Source organism: Trichomycterus rosablanca, chromosome 2 (genome assembly GCF_030014385.1).
Source record: "Trichomycterus rosablanca isolate fTriRos1 chromosome 2, fTriRos1.hap1, whole genome shotgun sequence".
NCBI lineage: Eukaryota > Metazoa > Chordata > Actinopteri > Siluriformes > Trichomycteridae > Trichomycterus > Trichomycterus rosablanca.
In genome coordinates, this window is record NC_085989.1 from 19,551,019 (window position 1) to 19,571,933 (window position 20,915).

Sequence of the window (20,915 nt, forward strand, 5' to 3'; positions counted from 1 at the left end):
CAACTGGTAAATGTATGCAAGTGCAATAGTATTATGATTTACTACATACAAATGTGTGTAGTGTCAGAGTGAGACTTACACACTTTTCCCCCTGATTTTAGGCTACTGAATTTAAATGTGTATAAATTTAAAGGCGTGTTCATGTAATATGCAGTGTAATCATTTAATCTCTCAGATTTCTTATATTATTGCATATTTTGTACATTTAATTTAAGTGACTTACTATTGTGGCTGAATAGAATGCAAGCAGGCTTAAGGGTCTTGCTCAGGGGCCAACAATAGGAACTTGGCAGTGTCAGGGCTTGAACCAGACTTATAATTGCCCAGCACCTTAATTGCTGAGCTACCACTGCCGCTAATGAGATATTTGAATAATATATATGCCTTATATACAAGCAGTCTGACTTCACATACATTTGAGAAAGAATAAGTCATCCTACAGAGCTCAGTGAATCCAAGCATGATACTGTAATAGGATGCCAACAAGTCAGAGCATGAATGTTTTCCCCCTCCTAGATATTCCACGATGAACCATGACTGGTATTATTGAAAAGTGGAAGTGCTTAGGAACCACAGCAACTAAGCTACAAAGTGGCAGACCACGTAAAGTTACAGAGAGGGGTTGCCGAGTGCTGAGGTGCAGAGTACATAAAAGTCATCAACGCTCTGCTGACTCCAGTTCCAAACCTCCTCTGGTATTAGGATCAGCACAAAAACTGTGTGCCAGGCGTTATTGCATGGGTTTCCCTGGCCAAGCAGCTGCATGCAAGCCTTACATCATCAAGCATAATGTCATGCTACCACTGGGCTCTGGAGCAGCAGAAATGTGTTCTGTGGAGTGACGAATCACACTTCTCTGGGAAGTTTGGTGGAGGAGGGATAATGTTATAGGGTTGATAAAGGGAAATCTCAATCTTCCAATGTTGTGGAAATAGGTTGGGAAAGACCCTTTTCTGTCCCGGCATGACTGTTCCTCATGTCCATAAAGGCATGATTGGGGGATTTGGTGTGGAAGACTTTAGTGGTCTGTACAGCACCCCAACTTCAACCCCACTGAACGCCTTTGGGATGAACTACAATGAAGATTGTGAGCCAAGCCCTCTCGTCCAACATCAGTGTCTGACCTTAAAAATGCTCTTCTGGATGATTGGGCAAAAATCCCACTGACACACTCCAAATCTTGTAGCCTTGCCAAAAGAGTGGGAGCTGTTATAGCTGCAAAAAGAGGACCAAGTCCATATTAGTACCATTCAGTGTCTTACCTAGACATACTATTAAGTACGATAGTATACATTTTGGGATTTCTAAGACAGTATTGACTAGGATTAAAGGCAGTTTGGGAATTGGATGAGTCTTGGATGTTTGGAATTCAGACAAGCGTTTATAATACTGTATATTCTATTAAGTAGGCTAGTATGCAGTTTTAATTTAGACAAGCTTTTATAATAAGGTATATTCTGTTGAGCTGGGTAGTATGCGATTTGGAATTCAGACAAGCCTTTATTATACTGTATATTCTAATAAGTTGGGTAGTATGCAGTTTGGAATTCAGGCAAGCCTTTATAGTTCTATATATTCTATTGAGTGGGGTAGGATGCAGTTTGGAATACAGACAAGCCTTTATAATACTGTATATTCTACTAAGTAGGGTAGTATGCAGTTTGGAATTCAGACAAGCCTTTATAATACTGTATATTCTATTGAGTAGGGTAGTATGCAGTTTGGAATTCAGACAAGCTTTTATAATACTGTATATTCTATTAAGTAGGGTAGTATGTACAGTAGTTTGGAATTCAGACAAGCCTTTATAATACTGTATATTCTATTGAGTAGGGTAGTATGCAGTCTGGAATTTAGACAAGCCTTTATAATACTGTATATTCTACTGACAAGCATTTAAATTTAAATTTACATTTTTGGCATTTGCAGATGCTCTTATCCAGAGTGATTTACTTTATAGTACTGTATATTTTATTGAGTGGAGTGTGCCGTTTGGGATTTGGACTTGGGCAGTGCATGTTTTGGGAATTAGAAAGTCTTTAGTGTTAAGACATAATATTGCATTTTTAGTATGCAGTATGACATTATAGTATTGCATATGTAGTGTGCAGTTTGGAATCTAGACAAGTCTTCCCAAGAAGTAGTAGAGGGGTATGGGTTTTGGAACGGACCTGCTCTTACTCCAGCGTTGGTGCGGCAGGTTGGACGATCTCACGCAGCTGATCCGCGCGTCCCCCAATCAGCGCGCAGTGTGGGGAGTCGAGCGCGCCACTCCGAGCCAGTGAGAGGAGACTGGGTTTATTCATGCTGAGGCTGTTCACTTTGCGCGCATTTAAAGTTAGCGGCTTGCTGGCAGGAAGGACTGCGCTTCATTCCGCATTGTTATTCATTCAGGACATAATCAGACGTATGAAGACAAGGTGGGATAACGGTGGAACCAAGGAAAGCTGTGCGTCATTTACCTGACTTTGGTGTTTCTTTGGTACTTACCTGATTTGTGTGCGTGTGTGTGTGAGAGAGAGAGAGAGTGTGTGAGTAAGAGTGTGTAAAATGCCAAGATTTGGCCCGTCACGGTGCGTGCGCGTCATGCCGGGCGGCGCGTTTGGAAGGACGCCCGACCGCAGCAGAAACAGCAGCTTTTCTCGTCCGCAAGTTCATTCCGATGAATTGTGACAAAGGGCTGTCAGCGCCCGAATAAGAAAATCGATGCTTGCGGAAGCGACGCGCGGCTCTTCTGGAATTTTAACGATCTGTATTTTAACTGGCGTCTTTCTAACCATGCGAAGTGGCACGCTGTGCCTCGTCCCCGCCACCGCCGCCGCAACTCGAGGGGGGCTGATAGTGACAGATCTCCGTCGTTGAGTGTCCATGCAAGCCTCGGAGCGGGTGAGAGAGGAAAGGAAACATGTCCGGCCACTTCTCTGAGAGGATCCCTGCTATCAGAGATGGCATTTTTGCCCGGCACGGCGCTGTTTGCTTCTAAAGTGCCCCGCAAGATCCTGTTCATGTTCACGCTCTCCCTGTCCGTCACCTACCTGTTCTACAGTTTGATGAGCTGCTACGACTCGCTGCGCGTCCCCGTGCTGGAGAACTACGCGTACCAGGCGCCGGACGAGACAACTTCAGTCACGCTCAGGGAGAAACTTTATTCCACCCCTTCCCGTGCTTATTTCCAGCAGGAACTCGTAGAAAAGACGGTCACGGAGCAGACGAGACAGTTCCACACCGAGAGATATAGAGCCCGCGTTGAGGAGATCACGGCGGAATGGGAGCGAGCTCGGCCGGCCAGGGCTGTCAGCAGCAGGAGCGTCGCGCTTAACGTGGAACATCCTGAAACCAGCACCATGGACGCAGCAGGGCTCAGCAAAGCGCCGAACTCCACCTCGGATTACGGGGAGAAGAAATTACCCCAGGCTATAATAATAGGAGTGAAGAAGGGTGGCACGAGGGCTCTGCTCGAGGCGCTCCGGGTACATCCTGATGTGCGCGCTGTGGGAAACGAGCCGCACTTCTTCGACAGGCACTACGAGAAGGGGCTGGACTGGTACAGGTGCGCACTCGCGTTTCCCCCCATGCACGCTCTTTGCTCAGTTTTACTAGCGTTTAAGCTTTGCGTCCAATATTTATTTATTTATTGTGTCTATAGTCACATTGTTTTTAAAAAATATACACTAATTTTATAGTATACATACACTTGCGCCTATATATAATACATGCATACTGTATATACACAGTATATGATGTGATTTAAAGCAGAGGTTTTCAGAAATCATTCTAATTTGTTTATTTTAAGATAAGCAACCATTTATTATTTTTTAAGTATTCTTTCTGTTTCATACAGCGTTAGATTTATTTTACATAATAACCAAGTAGCACTGCGTATATAAGTGCTTTCCAGATGTTTGTACATACAGCCCTTTTTTCTTGTTTGTCTATATTATTTTTTTAATGATAATTTTCCTGCTGCAATTTATAGGCTATTTCTCCTGTACACATATTACAAATATAGTAGAGACCAGTGTTTAGATAAACATATAGAGACAGACAGATAGATAAATATAGATACACACATGTATATGTATTTATATGTATATGTATTTATAACGGTGTATGGTGAAGACCAGTTTCACCTGAATGCACACTCGCTAAGGATTTATCAATTGTATATGATATTATATATATATATATATATATATATATATATATATATATATATATATATATATATATAATATATATATACAATTTGCAGAGAACTGTCTGTGTGTACGTATATATATATATATATATATATGTACACACACAGACAGTTCTCTGCAAATTGAGTTCATTTTATTGCAGACGTGTGCATCCTTGAATTGCTAAATATATACAGAAATTACCTTACATACACTAATTATTAGAATATATAATAATTAGAATGATTTATAATAACTAGTTTGTCATAATTTAGTCATACACAATTTAAACGGACTTTTAATATATGGCAGTTTTAAAATAATTGTAGTCAGTGAGAAGCATTAAATCTTGACAGCATGCAGCACAACATACAAAATTGCTTGTTTCTATAAAATAAAAGATATAAGAAGAAAAAAGCACCAAGTGGCGTTCGTGGTTCAGCAACAAAGTCTGATATGTTCCAGGGATGTACAGTGGATTAAGCAAGCCTTTAGATACCTTATTGTTATTTTTACCTTCTAATTCTACACATTATTACTCATTACGTCTAAGTGAAATTGTGTCTTTTGAAAGTTATTTTAATGTTAAAAACTGATTTTATATTCCCAAAATTATCTAGATCTTTTGTTTAATCATTTTAATACCTTGTGTTTATTAATTTTGTTTAGTAATTTGTAAAGTGTCTTTGGCTGCAATTCGCACCATTTTTCATGGCAGTTCCTCTGGGTACTTTGAAGTGTCTGTGATTTGCAAACTTCAGGTCCACAGACAGATGATGGGGTTTAAATCTGCGCTTTAGCTGTGCCACTCAAGAATGTACAGAGACTTGCCTTAATATCACACCAGTGTTGTCTTGGCTATATGTTTTAGGTCAGTGTCCTGTTTAAAGGTGAACTGTTGTGCTAATATGGATTTGCTTGCACTTTGGAGAAGGTCTTCTTCAAGGAGGTTCCTGTATTTGACTGCATTCATCCATCCCTTAATTATTCTCTAGTTTCCCTGTATCTGCTTCTGAGGTGTGCTCCCATAGAATGATAACTACCATATTCCACAAATACGATGGTATTACCTTGGTGATATGCAGTATCTGTTTTTTACAAGACATGGAGCTTGCTGTTTTATCATCGGGTCTTCACGTTTCCAGAGCGGTTTACATGCCATTTAGCAATCTTTAAACAGGCTGTCATATTCCTTGTACTTAACAGTTGCTTCTATCTTGCGGCTCTACCATAAAGACCTAATTTATAGACTGCTGCAGAGATTGTCCGTCTGACCGGTCTTTTCACAACTCTTTTTGAACTCTCTTAGAGTGAATGTTAGGTTCTTTCTTACCTTCTTGTCCAGATGCCCAATTTGGACAGGTAGCCAGCTTTAGGAAAGTTTAAGGTTGTGCCAGGTTTCTTCCATTTTAAAATGATTAAGGCCACTCTGGTCCTGGGAATACTCAAAACCTTAGATATTGTTTTATATCCTTTCTCTGATCTATGCTTTGCCACAATTTGATGGCGGAGACCCACAGACAGTTCTTTTTGACTCTTTGGCTTATTTTTTTTCTCCTGACAATGCAGTTGGAATTGTGGGCCCTTATTAAACTGTTCTGTTAATTCAAATTGCAGTTGATGAACTCCAGCTGAACTTTAGATACATCTCAAAGATGATCCAGTAAAATGACATTTATATGAACAATTCACTGTATATACCTGTACATCTACTTATTAAAAATCTATTGAGCAAAGGTTCTGTGGAGCAGAAAATACTCTTTTCAACTATCATAAGCAAAGAAGCATTTCAGAAAGCACAAGTCAGGCTACAGCAGATGTACTGTATACCACACTGGGTATCGCTCCTGTCAGCCAAGAACAAAGACCTCTGGGCAAAGCTGGATATTAAACATTAGAAAAACATTGACTCTCGATTTTTGTTGCAGCTCGCATTTTTAGGGTTAGAATCTTGCTTAAATATCATGTCATTGCCTGAGAGAATTGGGATATTACATATAGCAAGTCATTACATACTAAATATCTTTGTGTTTGACTTTGTGGACAGATTAAACTGTATAAATACAGTGTGTCTATACAACTCTACCATCTATTAATGATACTGAAACACCATAACATTCCAATAGACCCAGTATTAATCAGGTAGCTCTTAGCATTGCATTGACATTTATAATATACACGATCAGCCATAACATTAAAACCACCTCCTTGTTTCTACACTCACTGTCCATTTTATCAGCTCCACTTACCATATAGAAGCACTTTGTAGTTCTACAATTACTGACTGTAGTCCGTCTGTTTCTCTACATACTTTTTTAACCTGCTTTTACTTTGTTTTTCAATGGTCAGGACCACTACAGAGTAGGTATTATTTGGGTGTTGGATCATTCTCAGCACTGCAGTGACACTAACATGGTGGTGGTGTGTTAGTGTGTGTTGTGCTGGTATGAGTGGATAACACACTGCAATGCTGATGGAGTTTTTAAACACCTCATTGTCACTGCTGGACTGAGAATAGTCCACCAACCAAAAATATCCGGCCAACAGCGTGCCCCGTGGGCAGCATCCTGTGACCACTGATGACGGTCCAGAAGATAACCAACTCAAACAGCAGCAATAGATGAGCGATCTTCTCTGACTTTACATTTACAAGGTGGACCAACTAGATAGGAGTGACTAATAGAGTGGACAGTGAGTGGACATGGTATTTAAAAACTCCAGCAGCGCTGCTGTCTGATTCACTCATACCAGCATAACACACTACCACCATGTCAGTGTCACTGCAGTGCTGAGAATGATCCACCACCTAAATAATACCTATTCTGTGGTGGTCCTGTGGTGGTCCTGACCATTAAATAACAGGGTAAAAGCAGGCTAAAAAAGTATGTAGAGTCAGTAATTGTAGAGCTACAAAGTGCTCCTATAAGGTAAGTGGAGCTGATAAAGTGGACAGTGAGTGTAGAAACAAGGAGGTAGTTTTAATGTTAAGGCTGATCGGTGTAGTCAATTGATAGTGTGTGTTTTACCAGCATTGATTCTTTTCATGCACAGTGTGTGTCTTTTATAAGAAAACATTTGCTGATCTTAGGTTTGAGCAGGTTTTTGTAACACATCATCAATTTACTTTACAGCCTTAGGTACTTCTAACACTGGAAGGTGTAGTGGCCAGACTAATTCAGCAAAAAGTACAAAAAGTTCTTTCACAGATTGCTTGTAATAACATACCTGATACATCTCCAAAGCCCCATAAATGTGCTCACTGCTGCTTCTCTTTGATGATGCATGGTAATTGTACTCATCCTAATACAAGGCATTTTAGCCATAACACATACATTTGGTGTTATTATTAGCCATTATTGTGCGATGTACTAAAGTACACTTGCACTAGTTTATCTATAGTTAAGCCAAAATGATCGATTCTGTGATTCAGGTGCAATGCTTGCTCTGTCCTCCTGCGTCAACCTATTCCCAAGTGAGCCTGTACCATAAAGTGCTTAATCAGGTGAGAAGTGTTCCACATATAGTCCTTGTATACACTATATTCAACACTTCTTCCCACACATTAATAACAAGACAACGCCCAAACTAGTTCACCAGTTTCATGTTTTTCCTCTCTATTTCTACTTCAACCTGATGCATTCAGATTAGTATTCCGCCTGCATAAAAAGCTTCATTAATCCCAGCTTTCCTGCTAAGTATATATAGGTAGTGAGAGAAAGAGAGAGAGAGTGTGTGTGTGTTTGTGTGTGTCCTTACTGTGATTCGGTGCTCTGGGTACGCTGGAGCATCTGCTACATTTCACTTCAGAGGGGAGTGCAACCCTGGGCTGTTCATTTGGCGGGTGTTAATGTGAGCTGTTTCATTATGTTTGTGGTGTGGAGCTCATTAGTGAAGAAGATGACAGGCTTACATAAATAACACCAAAGATACCAGGGTGAATTCAGGTCCCCGGACTGGACAAATCCTTTTAGCGGACTTAAATTTGTCCCCATGTTCTTCAGCCAAATGAGATTGCAGACGACTAAAGACATGAGGCTAAAAATGTAGAAGCAGCTTTGTTTTTAAAATTGTTTGTTAATTTACAGCAGACATGATTACAGGTATTTTCAGGTATTATTCACAAGCAGGGTCTAAGCAGGGGCATAAATACTGCCCACCACACTGCCCCCCCCCCCCCCCCCCCCCCCCCCCCCCAATTGGCTGCACTTGCCAGGTCATTATTATTATAATACAATATTGCAGCAGCGCTATGTCAGTGACATTCAGCTCAGCCAATCAGAGTGCAGCGGATACCCGGTTTATACATGTGCGTTCGGACATTCTGCAGTTAGTTAGTTTTGTATATGAGACTCGCCGTATGGCCCCAGCATTTAACCCAATAGGCAGTCTAAAGTGTTGTAAATGCTCATTGAAGTCCTGACTAAACAGTTAAAAGGAACTCTACCTTGTCGTGTGCCTTTATTCCCACACCTCCACCACCACAGCAAAAGACCCGTAACATTCCCGTTTATATATATATATATACTGTATATATACAGTGTATCACAAAAGTGAGTACACCCCTCACATTTCTGCAGATATTTAAGTATATCTTTTCATGGGACAACACTGACAAAATGACACTTTGACACAATGAAAAGTAGTCTGTGTGCAGCTTATATAACAGTGTAAATTTATTTTTCCCTCAAAATAACTCAATATACAGCCATTAATGTCTAAACCACCGGCAACAAAAGTGAGTACACCCCTTAGTGAAAGTTCCTGAAGTGTCAATATTTTGTGTGGCCACCATTATTTCCCAGAACTGCCTTAACTCTCCTGGGCATGGAGTTTACCAGAGCTTCACAGGTTGCCACTGGAATGCTTTTCCACTCCTCCATGACGACATCACGGAGCTGGCGGACATTCGAGACTTTGCGCTCCTCCACCTTCCGCTTGAGGATGCCCCAAAGATGTTCTATTGGGTTTAGGTCTGGAGACATGCTTGGCCAGTCCATCACCTTTACCCTCAGCCTCTTCAATAAAGCAGTGGTCGTCTTAGAGGTGTGTTTGTGGTCATTATCATGCTGGAACACTGCCCTGCGACCCAGTTTCCGGAGGGAGGGGATCATGCTCTGCTCAGTATTTCACAGTACATATTGGAGTTCATGTGTCCCTCAATGAAATGTAACTCCCCAACACCTGCTGCACTCATGCAGCCCCAGACCATGGCATTCCCACCACCATGCTTGACTGTAGGCATGACACACTTATCTTTGTACTCCTCACCTGATTGCCGCCACACATGCTTGAGACCATCTGAACCAAACAAATTAATCTTGGTCTCATCAGACCATAGGACATGGTTCCAGTAATCCATGTCCTTTGTTGACATGTCTTCAGCAAACTGTTTGCGGGCTTTCTTGTGTAGAGACTTCAGAAGAGGCTTCCTTCTGGGGTGACAGCCATGCAGACCAATTTGATGTAGTGTGCGGCGTATGGTCTGAGCACTGACAGGCTGACCCCCCACCTTTTCAATCTCTGCAGCAATGCTGACAGCACTCCTGCGCCTATCTTTCAAAGACAGCAGTTGGATGTGACGCTGAGCACGTGCACTCAGCTTCTTTGGACGACCAACGCGAGGTCTGTTCTGAGTGGACCCTGCTCTTTTAAAACGCTGGATGATCTTGGCCACTGTGCTGCAGCTCAGTTTCAGGGTTTTGGCAATCTTCTTGTAGCCTTGGCCATCTTCATGTAGCGCAACAATTCGTCTTTTAAGATCCTCAGAGAGTTCTTTGCCATGAGGTGCCATGTTGGAAATTTCAGTGACCAGTATGAGAGAGTGTGAGAGCTGTACTACTAAATTGAACACACCTGCTCCCTATGCACACCTGAGACCTAGTAACACTAACAAATCACATGACATTTTGGAGGGAAAATGACAAGCAGTGCTCAATTTGGACATTTAGGGGTGTAGTCTCTTAGGGGTGTACTCACTTTTGTTGCCGGTGGTTTAGACATTAATGGCTGTATATTGAGTTATTTTGAGGGAAGAATAAATTTACACTGTTATATAAGCTGCACACAGACTACTTTTCATTGTGTCAAAGTGTCATTTTGTCAGTGTTGTACCATGAAAAGATATACTTAAATATCTGCAGAAATGTGAGGGGTGTACTCACTTTTGTGATACACTGTATATATATATATATATATATATATATATATATATATATATATATATATATATATATATATATATATATATATATATATATATATATATATATATATATATATGTATATATATATATATGTATATATATACTGTATATATATATATATATATATATATATATATATATATATATATATATATATATATATACAGTGTATCACAAAAGTGAATACACCCCTCACATTTCTGCAAATGTTTTATTATATCTTTTCATGGGACAACACTATAGACATGAAACTTGGATATAACTTAGAGTAGTCAGTGTACAGCTTGTATAGCAGTGTAGATTTACTGTCTTCTGAAAATAACTCAACACACAGCCATTAATGTCTAAATGGCTGGCAACATAAGTGAGTACACCCCACAGTGAACATGTCCAAATTGTGCCCAAAGTGTCAATATTTTGTGTGACCACCATTATTATCCAGCACTGCCTTAACCCTCCTGGGCATGGAATTCACCAGAGCTGCACAGGTTGCTACTGGAATCCTCTTCCACTCCTCCATGATGACATCACGGAGCTGGTGGATGTTAGACACCTTGAACCCCTCCACCTTCCACTTGAGGATGCGCCACAGGTGCTCAATTGGGTTTAGTCCATCACCTTTACCTTCAGCTTCCTCAGCAAGGCAGTTGTCATCTTGGAGGTTGTGTTTGGGGTCGTTATCCTGTTGGAAAACTGCCATGAGGCCCAGTTTTCGAAGGGAGGGGATCATGCTCTGTTTCAGAATGTCACAGTACATGTTGGAATTCATGTTTCCCTCAATGAACTGCAGCTCCCCAGTGCCAGCAACACTCATGCAGCCCAAGACCATGATGCTACCACCACCATGCTTGACTGTAGGCAAGATACAGTTGTCTTGGTACTTCTCACCAGGGTGCCGCCACACATGCTGGACACCATCTGAGCCAAACAAGTTTATCTTGGTCTCGTCAGACCACAGGGCATTCCAGTAATCCATGTTCTTGGACTGCTTGTCTTCAGCAAACTGTTTGCGGGCTTTCTTGTGCGTCAGCTTCCTTCTGGGATGACGACCATGCAGACCGAGTTGATGCAGTGTGCGGCGTATGGTCTGAGCACTGACAGGCTGACCTCCCACATCTTCAACCTCTGCAGCAATGCTGGCAGCACTCATGTGTCTATTTTTTAAAGCCAACCTCTGGATATGACGCCGAACACGTGGACTCAACTTCTTTGGTCGACCCTGGCGAAGCCTGTTCCGAGTGGAACCTGTCCTGGAAAACCGCTGTATGACCTTGGCCACCATGCTGTAGCTCAGTTTCAGGGTGTTAGCAATCTTCTTATAGCCCAGGCCATCTTTGTGGAGAGCAACAATTCTATTTCTCACATCCTCAGAGAGTTCTTTGCCATGAGGTGCCATGTTGAATATCCAGTGGCCAGTATGAGAGAATTGTACCCAAAACACCAAATTTAACAGCCCTGCTCCCCATTTACACCTGGGACCTTGACACATGACACCAGGGAGGGACAACGACACATTTGGGCACAATTTGGCCATGTTCACTGTGGGGTGTACTCACTTATGTTGCCAGCCATTTAGACATTAATGGCTGTGTGTTGAATTATTTTCAGAAGACAGTAAATCTACACTGCTATACAAGCTGTACACTGACTACTCTAAGTTATATCCAAGTTTCATGTCTATAGTGTTGTCCCATGAAAAGATATAATGAAATATTTGCAGAAATGTGAGGGGTGTACTCACTTTTGTGATACACTGTATATATATATATACATACATACATACATACATACATACATACATACAGTACATACATTAACCGTAATAGAGATTTAGTGCAAGTTTTAAATAATAAGTGTGGTTTGTGCAACTAGCATAACTATTGGTAGTTTGTAGCCCAACAATATGAAATAAGAACAAAAGATAAGACAAGCTGGCAGAAAATCTAAGCATTATTTAACCACAAGACACATTACATGACATGAGGACAACAAGAATGGAAAGCAATTATGGCAGTGTTGTTTGGGTAACTGGTAATGGTACTTAATCAAAGTGCTCATTTTTCCTGATGTATTTGATCAATTTGATTATCTAAAATGTTCAAATCATTTTAAATATAGCTGTTTAGTGTACACAGCATAGTAGCATTTACAACCCCAAATCAGTATGAGAGTTGGAGAACTCTGTAGCCTACACTATGCTTTTACTTTGTCCAAGGCTACACAGTAAAGTGCTCTTATTCCATTATGCTTGTAACCTCAGGCACATTTGATTTGAGGCAGTATGAAAAATGCATGAATTATTGTGACAATTATGATGGTTGTTGAGGTAGTGAAGTCTCCAGTGTTGATGGATCAGAGATCATGGATCTTTAGTGTAGGCTTGCACCTGAACCCTTTACACACTGAAACTCCTTCAGAAATCTTGAATCTTTTAATTGTTCTATGCACTGTAGCGGGGGAAATATGCAAATTCCTTCCAATCTTTCTTTGAGGTACATTGTTTTTAAACATTTAATTATTTTCTCACACATTTGTTGACAAACTGGAGATTCTCTGCCCATCTTTGCTTCATTATCACCTCATTATTACTTGCCTTACATTGCCTCAGTTCCAACTTTTTTGGAATGTGTTGAAGGCCTGAAATGCAGGAATGGAGGTATATTAACAAATGAAATGAAGTTGACCAGACAAAACATGAAAAGTCTGCTGATATTTGGGTGGTGGATCATTCTCAGCACTGCAGTGACAATGGCATGGTGGTGTTGTGTTAGTGAGTGTTGTGCTGGTATGAGTGGATCAGACACAGCAGTGCTGCTGGAGTTTTTAAATACCGTGTCCACTCACTGTCCACTCTATTAGACACTCCTACCTAGTTGGTCCACCTTGTAGATGTAAAGTCAGAGACGATCGCTCATCTATTGCTCCTGTTTAAGTTGGTCATCTTCTAGACCTGCATCAGTGGTCACAGGACGCTGCCCACGGGGTGCTGTTGGCTGGATATTTTTGGTTGGTGGACTATTCTCAGTCCAGCAGTGACAGTGAGGTGTTTAAAACCTCTATCAGCACTGCTGTGTCTTATCCACTCATACCAGCACAACACACACTAACACACCACCAACATGTCAGTGTCACTGCAGTGCTGAGAATGATCCACCACCCAAATAATACCTGCTCTGTGGTGGTCCTGTGGGGGTCCTGACCATTGAAGAACAGCATGAAAGGGGGCTAACAAAGCATGCAGACAAACAGATGGACTATAGTCAGTAATTGTAGAACTACAAAGTGCTTCTATATGGTAAGTGGAGCTGATAAAATGGACAGTGAGTGTTAAAACAAGGAGGTGGTTTTAATGTTATGGCTGATCAGTGTATATGCAATGCGTGTTAATTATGTAAATGCAAGCCATGCATTTCACGGTACAGCAATAATGACAGCAATTACACACAGTGTGTATTGATTCCAACCATGAAATATCAGGTGTAAAAGGCCATCACGCCTCATTCAGCAGGTATATACATCACAGGGTGTTAGGTAATTTCCTAGGTCCTGAGATATGAAACGACAGATCAGTGACATTTATCTTTCCACATGACATAACAGTTAACAGCTTTGTTAAAAAGAAACTCAGTAGCACTTTTAAAAGAAGGACCAGTTTTTTATGTTGAGTGGGTAAATGCTTTTTCTCTGTCAAGTGATAATAGCTACACCATTATTAGCTAAGTCACACAATCATCAGGGTTTCAGCACAGGGAAATTAAAGCGTTATTTGCAGCAGGGTTTGGCATTAATTAAATACATAAAGTTAATTAAATACACAGATTTAAAGTACTTTTAAAAAAATAACACCATACTGATAATCAGTTCTTTATTTAATGATATCCACATAGTTTTTAGATCTAACGATCCTGTCTCAAGATAATTTCTTATTTTTTATGCTGGGTCATGACTAATTAAAGTATGCAGTCTGTCAGTCGCTTAGGTGAAAAATCAGCGCCAAGGCCTTTCCTTTTGAATTCATTCTGATGAATACGATGTTGTAGAACTCTGTAGCCTACACTATGCTTTTACTTTGTCCAAGGCTACACAGTAAAGTGCCCTCATTCTATTATGTATGTAACCTCAGGCACATTTGATTTTTTTCAGAATTATAAAAGCTCTCTACAGCTTGAAAAGTTCCACTTTCTCTCTTTTTATTTTTAAATCTGAATGGAATTCTGGTTCTATTATCAGTGGCAGTATGACACGTCTTGGCAGAGATGTAGCACAATTGAGAGTATCCAGTTGATCCTCTCCGTCAGGAAATGAGAAGGAGCCTGTGTCAGGCGAAGAAAGTGGCATGAACAGATCCACTCTTGAACGAAGCAGGGCAGGGTCTCAAATCCATGGTTTATCCCTTGTTTACCCCAGCCTTAGAGTCTGTTCTGAAATACATCTGAAGATTCCTGATTGGGAAGAAAGGGAAACAAAAACGTTTGGCCTTGTTAGACCTAGATCACACTGTTAAGTTTTTAAGTTTTGCTGCTGCTACTTTGTGGTACACATTTTTTCCCAGAATGCATCAATTTAACAGCGAATAAAGAAAGTATTCACAGCGCTTCACTTCTTCCACATTTTGTTGTTACAGCCTTATTACAAAATGGATTCAATTCATTTTTTCCTTGAATATTCTACACACAATACCCCAAGTGACCCATGTCACATGTACATAAGTATTCACAGCCTTTGCTCAATACTTTGTTCAAGCTCCTTTGGCAGCAATTACAGCCTCAAGTCTTTTTGAGTATGATGTTACAAGCTTGGCACGCCTATTTTTGGGCCGTTTCTCCCATTCTTCTTCGCAGAACCTTTCAAGCTTCATCAGGTTGGATCGGGAGCGTCGGTCTCTCCAGAGATGTTCAATCAGGTTCATGTCAGTGCTCTGGCTGGGCCACTCAAGGTGGTTCACAGAGTTGTCCCGGAGCCATTCCTTTGTTATCTTGGCTGTGTGCTTAGGGTCGTTGTACTGTTGGAAGATGAACCTTCGCCCCAGACTGAGGTCCAGAGCGCTCTGGAGGTTTTCTTCAAGGATCTCAGTGTACTTAGGTGCATTCATCTTTCCCTCTACCCAGACTAGTCGCCCCGGTCCCGCTGCTGAAAAACATCCCCACATCATGATGCTGCCACCGCCATGCTTTACTGTATGGTTGGCATTAGCCAGGTGACGAGCGGTGCCTGGTTTTCTCCAGACATGACGCTTGGTATTCAGGCCAAAGAGTTCAATCCTTGTTTTATCAGACCAGAGAATCTTGTTTCTCATGGTTTGAGAGTCCTGCAGGTGCCTTTTGGCAAACTCCAGACGGGCTGTCATGTGCCTTTTACTAAGGAGTTGCTTGCGTCTGGTCACTCTACCATCCAGGCGTGATTGGTGGAGTGCTGCAGTAATGGTTGTCCTTCTGGAAGGTTCTCCTCTCTCCATAGAGCAACGCTCGAGCTCTGTCAGAGTGACCCTCGGGTTCTTGCTCACCTCCCTGACTAAGGCCCATCTACCCCGATCGCTCAGATTGGCCGGGCGGCTCTAGGAAGAGTCCTGGTGGTTCCAAACTTCTTCCATTTACGGATGATGGAGGCCACTGTGCTCATTGGGGCCTTCAATGCTGCAGAAATTTTTCTGTACCCTTCTCCAGATCTGTGCCTCGATACAATCCTGTCTCGGAGGTCTACAGACAACTCCTTGGACTTCATGGCTTGGTTTGTGCTCTGACATGCCCTGTCTACTATGGGACCTTATATGAACAGGTGTGTGCCTTTCCAAATCATGTCCAATTAGCTGAATTTACCACAGGTGGACTCCAATCAAGTTGTAGAAACATCTGAAGGATGATCAGTGGAAACAGGATGCACCTGAGCTCAATTTTGGAATAAGGCTGTAACATAACATAATGTGGAATAAGTGAAGCACTGTGAATACTTCCCGGATGCACTGTAAGTCCTCGGCAATGCAGGTAAAGACAAACTTCTGGATCATTGGATGCAAGATGCACAAACGCAAAATGCATTTTTTAAATTAGCTGCATGATCTGCCACAAGTCAGGTGTGTAAACTTTGATACTTCTGATCTGTCCCAGCATTCTCTATCACGTTTGATTAAATTTCATCACGTGCCTCACCTTTATCTGTGTCTGTCATATTTTTACTTTGCGTAAGTGGTCGTACCGGCTGGTTTATTTCCCCCGCCAGACATCGGGAATGAAACCCCAGAACCGTGCTGCCGCCTCTGGGCCCTTTTATTGCTGCACGGACCGAGGCACAGTCTGAGAAAATAAAGAAAGTAATTGCCCTTTTCTGTGACCTCATATGAGTGGCATCTAGACACAGTCTGGAATCTGCATCTTATTGCACGCTCATTTACTTGGACCCCAGGAAACGATCCCAGACAGTGTCTTGACAGTTCAATTACACCTGAGATTTAAAGTCAGTGCGCCTTAAGGTTTAAGCATTTGCACAGTGCCACGGAGACTGGAAAAAGGTTTTCTGTGGCCTGGAGAATCCAGGTTAAAAAAACAGTTCATATCATGCCACTTACTCAAGGGTCAGCTGCTGGGGTTATTCAAACTCATTTCTTTGTGACACTTACAACTCTGTATTGTTGATGACTAAAAATAAAAATCTAGGTATCCAATGAGTTTTTCTTTGAACAATTTGCTTTATTCTCACCATATCCTCCTCTCTAACATTCATCTTACCTCACCTGCTGAGCTTCACCTGCTACCAAGATTTTAAACTGATGATCATCATTCAATTCCACAAGTTTAATTCACTTAAGCCAAGTATTGAATTTTGCAATTTAATTTGCTGACATAAAAAATTACATTGGTATAACGGCTGCTATTAATGCACAGCTTCTTCTTCTGCAGTTTTGCGTCCCTCAAAGTTAACTTGGATATACACTGATCAGCCATAACATTAAAACCACCTCCTTGTTTCTACTCTCACTGTCCATTTTATCAGCACTTTGTAGTTCTACAATTACTGACTGTAGTCCATCTGTTTCTATACAAACTTTTTTTTAACCTGCTTTCACCCTGTTCTTCAATGGTCAGGACCATCACAAGACAACCATAGAGTATTATTTATTATTTGGGTGGTGGATCATTCTCAGCACTGCAGTGACAATGACATGGTGGTGGTGTGTTAGTGTCTGTTGTGCTGGTATGAGTGGATCAGATCATTTAAATACCGTGTCCACTCACTGTCCACTCTTAGACACTGGTCCACCTTGTAGATGTAAAGTCAGAGACGATCGCTCATCTATTGCTGCTGTTTGAGTTGGTCATCTTCAAGACCTTTATCAGTGGTCACAGGACGCTGCCCACGGGGCGCTGTTGGCTGGATATTTTTGGTTGGTGGACTATTCTCAGTCCAGCAGTCAGGGAGGTATTTAAAAACTCCAGCAGCACTGCTGGGTCTCATCCACTCATACCAGCACTACACACATTAACACACCACCACCATGTCAGTGTCACTGCAGTGCTGAGAATGATCCACCACCCAAATAATACCTGCTCTGTAGTGGTCTTGTGGTGGTCCTGACCATTGAAGAACAGCATTATAGGGGGCTAACAAAGCATGCAGAGAAACAGATGGACTACAGTCAGTAATTGTAGAACTATAAAGTATTTTTATATGGTAAGTGTAGCTGATAAAATGGACAATGGGTGTAGAAACAAGGAGGTGGTTTTAATGTTATGGCTGAGTGTTTTTTAGCTTCTGTCTGCTCCTGCTGTCAACAGCAATGCTGTTTGAAGTCTCAAAGCTGTTATTGTAGTCAATGTGATATGAATGAATTGCTTTAAAGTATTTGTACAGCTTCAAATTTTTAAATTATTTCTTTAGAAACAAAAGTCAGTTTATACTTAAAAGGTTGACGTCTTACGCTGTTTTTTCATTTTACACCGAAATGCCAGACTATGCTTCCAGTTAGAAGGAACAATTACGTTTTTTCTTTTTTTTTTTCAACTGGATCAAATAACATGTCTATCAAACTTCAGAATTTCCATTCTCCTTGGTGAAACGATTTCCGCTCCCATTTCCTGTCTTTGAGTCTGCAGACACGAGGCCCCAAAAGCAAGCTCCTTCAGAAACAACGGCAAGTTTGACATGCTAGAAGCTCTCTTCCCCCTGACCTGACATTTACCTCAGCAGGGCTTTATGACTTCTCAGAGGGGACACAGAGGCAAGGAAATAAGAACTACTGCCATATATCCGACACATGCCTTTTTCCATGGCATTTGACATTCAGGACACAAAGGAGACATGTAATGCGATTTAGGCAAGTGCGCCGTAATCAAATTTAGCTGTTGACTGAGGCAGGAAGTACGTCAATACAGTGTCTTAAAAATACATCTAGGAATGAAAAGTAGTATGAAATTGTAATTACATATCTCTTTATTTCCCCTGTTCAAAAGATGTGAGTGATCTGTGACATACCTCGTACCATCTACTAGCATATGCAGCTTGGAAGATGTGACAGGCTTAATTGAATTATGGTGTGCTTAGTCTCTGGAGGTGTGAGCTAATTCCTGTGTTTACACTCCCGAGTCACTGCCATGAACACAGACACGCATCTTCACAGCCTTCCAGAAAGCTTGTTTGCTCTGATTGTAGCACCGGCTTTGAAGTTTCTCATCGCTTTATGCTTTTTTATTTATTCATACTCCTTCATGCATCAAATCACTGTGGGGTATTCTGCTAGAATAATTTTGGCACGGTTTGAGACAGTGTAGCAACCGAGTAATGAAAGTACAGACTGCTCTTCACATACAGGGTGCATAAAACCCAAACTTATAGGTTTTATTTTTGAATGAGCAGAATCTATCATAATTGACTGTATTTATTTTAAACTTTTTGGTACCAAAGTCTATTAAGGCTAAGATTCCCCCTTAAGAGTATGTGCATGCACAAATAAAAACAGCCCACTGTTGAAATAAATCTCTTAAATGCATCCTGCATTGAAAGCATTTTATTTACAAACTGAATATAGAGGGGTCCTTCAAAACCTAAATTAAGCCAAGGTTATTAAAGGACGATTTTAGGGATAAATCAAATGGGTAATTGGCATATCGATGATTTCTGAATTATTTAGATGACTGGCATTACAGTTTGGGTAGAAATTAAATTGTTGTTCTTAATTTTAAAGTGCAAGTGCTGCTATTCTAAAGAAATCAATACAAAGTTATTCTGATTGACGTTCTGATAGGAATGGTCTTTTCCAGGATAACAAAGCCCTGGACAGACGAATCAACACACAAGTGCAGGAACTTGCCAAACTTGCCACTAGTCTTTTACGTTGCTGTGGTGGAATTTGAACCCACTTTTTTACATAATTGTTTTAATTTGGCTACATTAGAGGGTTTTCCAGCATTAACTGTTTATTTAAAGACATGTCAAGATAATCCCCAAGACATTTTCTTCCCAATCTAGTCATATCCAATTACCCAATTGCATTACGCTTCCTCTCTACTGATGTTGACCTCCGCCCTGACTGAGGAGAGCCGTGACTGCCACACACCCCCTCCGACACGTGTGCAGTAGCCGACTGCATCTTTTCACCTGCACGAGGCAAGTTCATATGCGGATCAGCTTTGTCTACGGAGAGCCACACCCTGATCACACTCTGCGATTCCTCTGTATACCTTGACTCATCAAACAGCCAGCAGAGGTCGTAATTGCCTCAGTAATGAGGAGTCCCTATCTGGCTCCCACCCTGTATGAACAACAGTCACTTGTTGTTCATGTAAGCCTCAGCCCAGCTGGATGGCAGAGCTGAGTTTCAAACCAACAAGTTCGAGATGTCAGCTCTGGTGGGTTGCATGTTTTATTTTTAGTTCATATTTTGTGAAGTGATGAAAAAAGGTGGAACTTTTTTGAAAGACATGGGTCCCGTCTTATCCTGCGTAACACCTACCTAACACCACATTCCACCATAAAGTCATTATACCAACAGTCAGTCAAAGTGGTGATAGTGTGATCAGGTCTGGGGCCACTTTGCTTTTCACAGCACCTAGACGACCTGCCATAATCGTGGATTTGTCAAACAGCATTTAAAGGGATCTCCTAGGTGCAGGACTCTCTCTATTTGTTTAGGGTCCAGAACAAACATGTGTGTGAAGTTCATATGAAAATTAGTGTATTGTGTATTAGGTGTCATATAGGGAGGATGTTTGTAGTGGTAGAGAAAGTAGAAATGCACTGAATCTAAATGTTGCATGGTGGAGGTGGCAGCCTACAAGGCTTTACAGTGAGAGGTGTATCTGCAAAACACCCAAATGTTCACGCAGAATCTGTAAAGTGGAATCCTGTAAGCTGGTTCCTGGCTACACTTGAATAGCCATAGTCCGTCGCTTAATAGCATTGTCACGGCTGAGGCCCTACATTTGCTGTATCTGCATTTTGTTATGCTTCATAGATGTGTTAGATTCATAAATGTGTTACTAGTGCTCTGCATCAACATCAGCAAAACACCAACTGTTCCATTCCTCCAGCTTACGGTTCAGAG

General features: G+C 41.3%; 1 protein-coding gene across 1 annotated transcript in view; it reads left to right on the forward strand.

Moving 5' to 3' along the window:
• The first annotated feature begins 2,945 nt into the window (after nucleotides 1-2,945).
• hs3st4 (heparan sulfate (glucosamine) 3-O-sulfotransferase 4) overlaps nucleotides 2,946-20,915 on the forward strand; it is a 195,605-nt gene continuing 177,635 nt past the window's right edge. Inside the window, exon 1 of the mRNA XM_063012412.1 lies at nucleotides 2,946-3,550. Within this exon, the coding sequence (XP_062868482.1) occupies nucleotides 2,946-3,550 (605 nt within the window). The remainder of the gene's footprint in view (nucleotides 3,551-20,915) is intronic.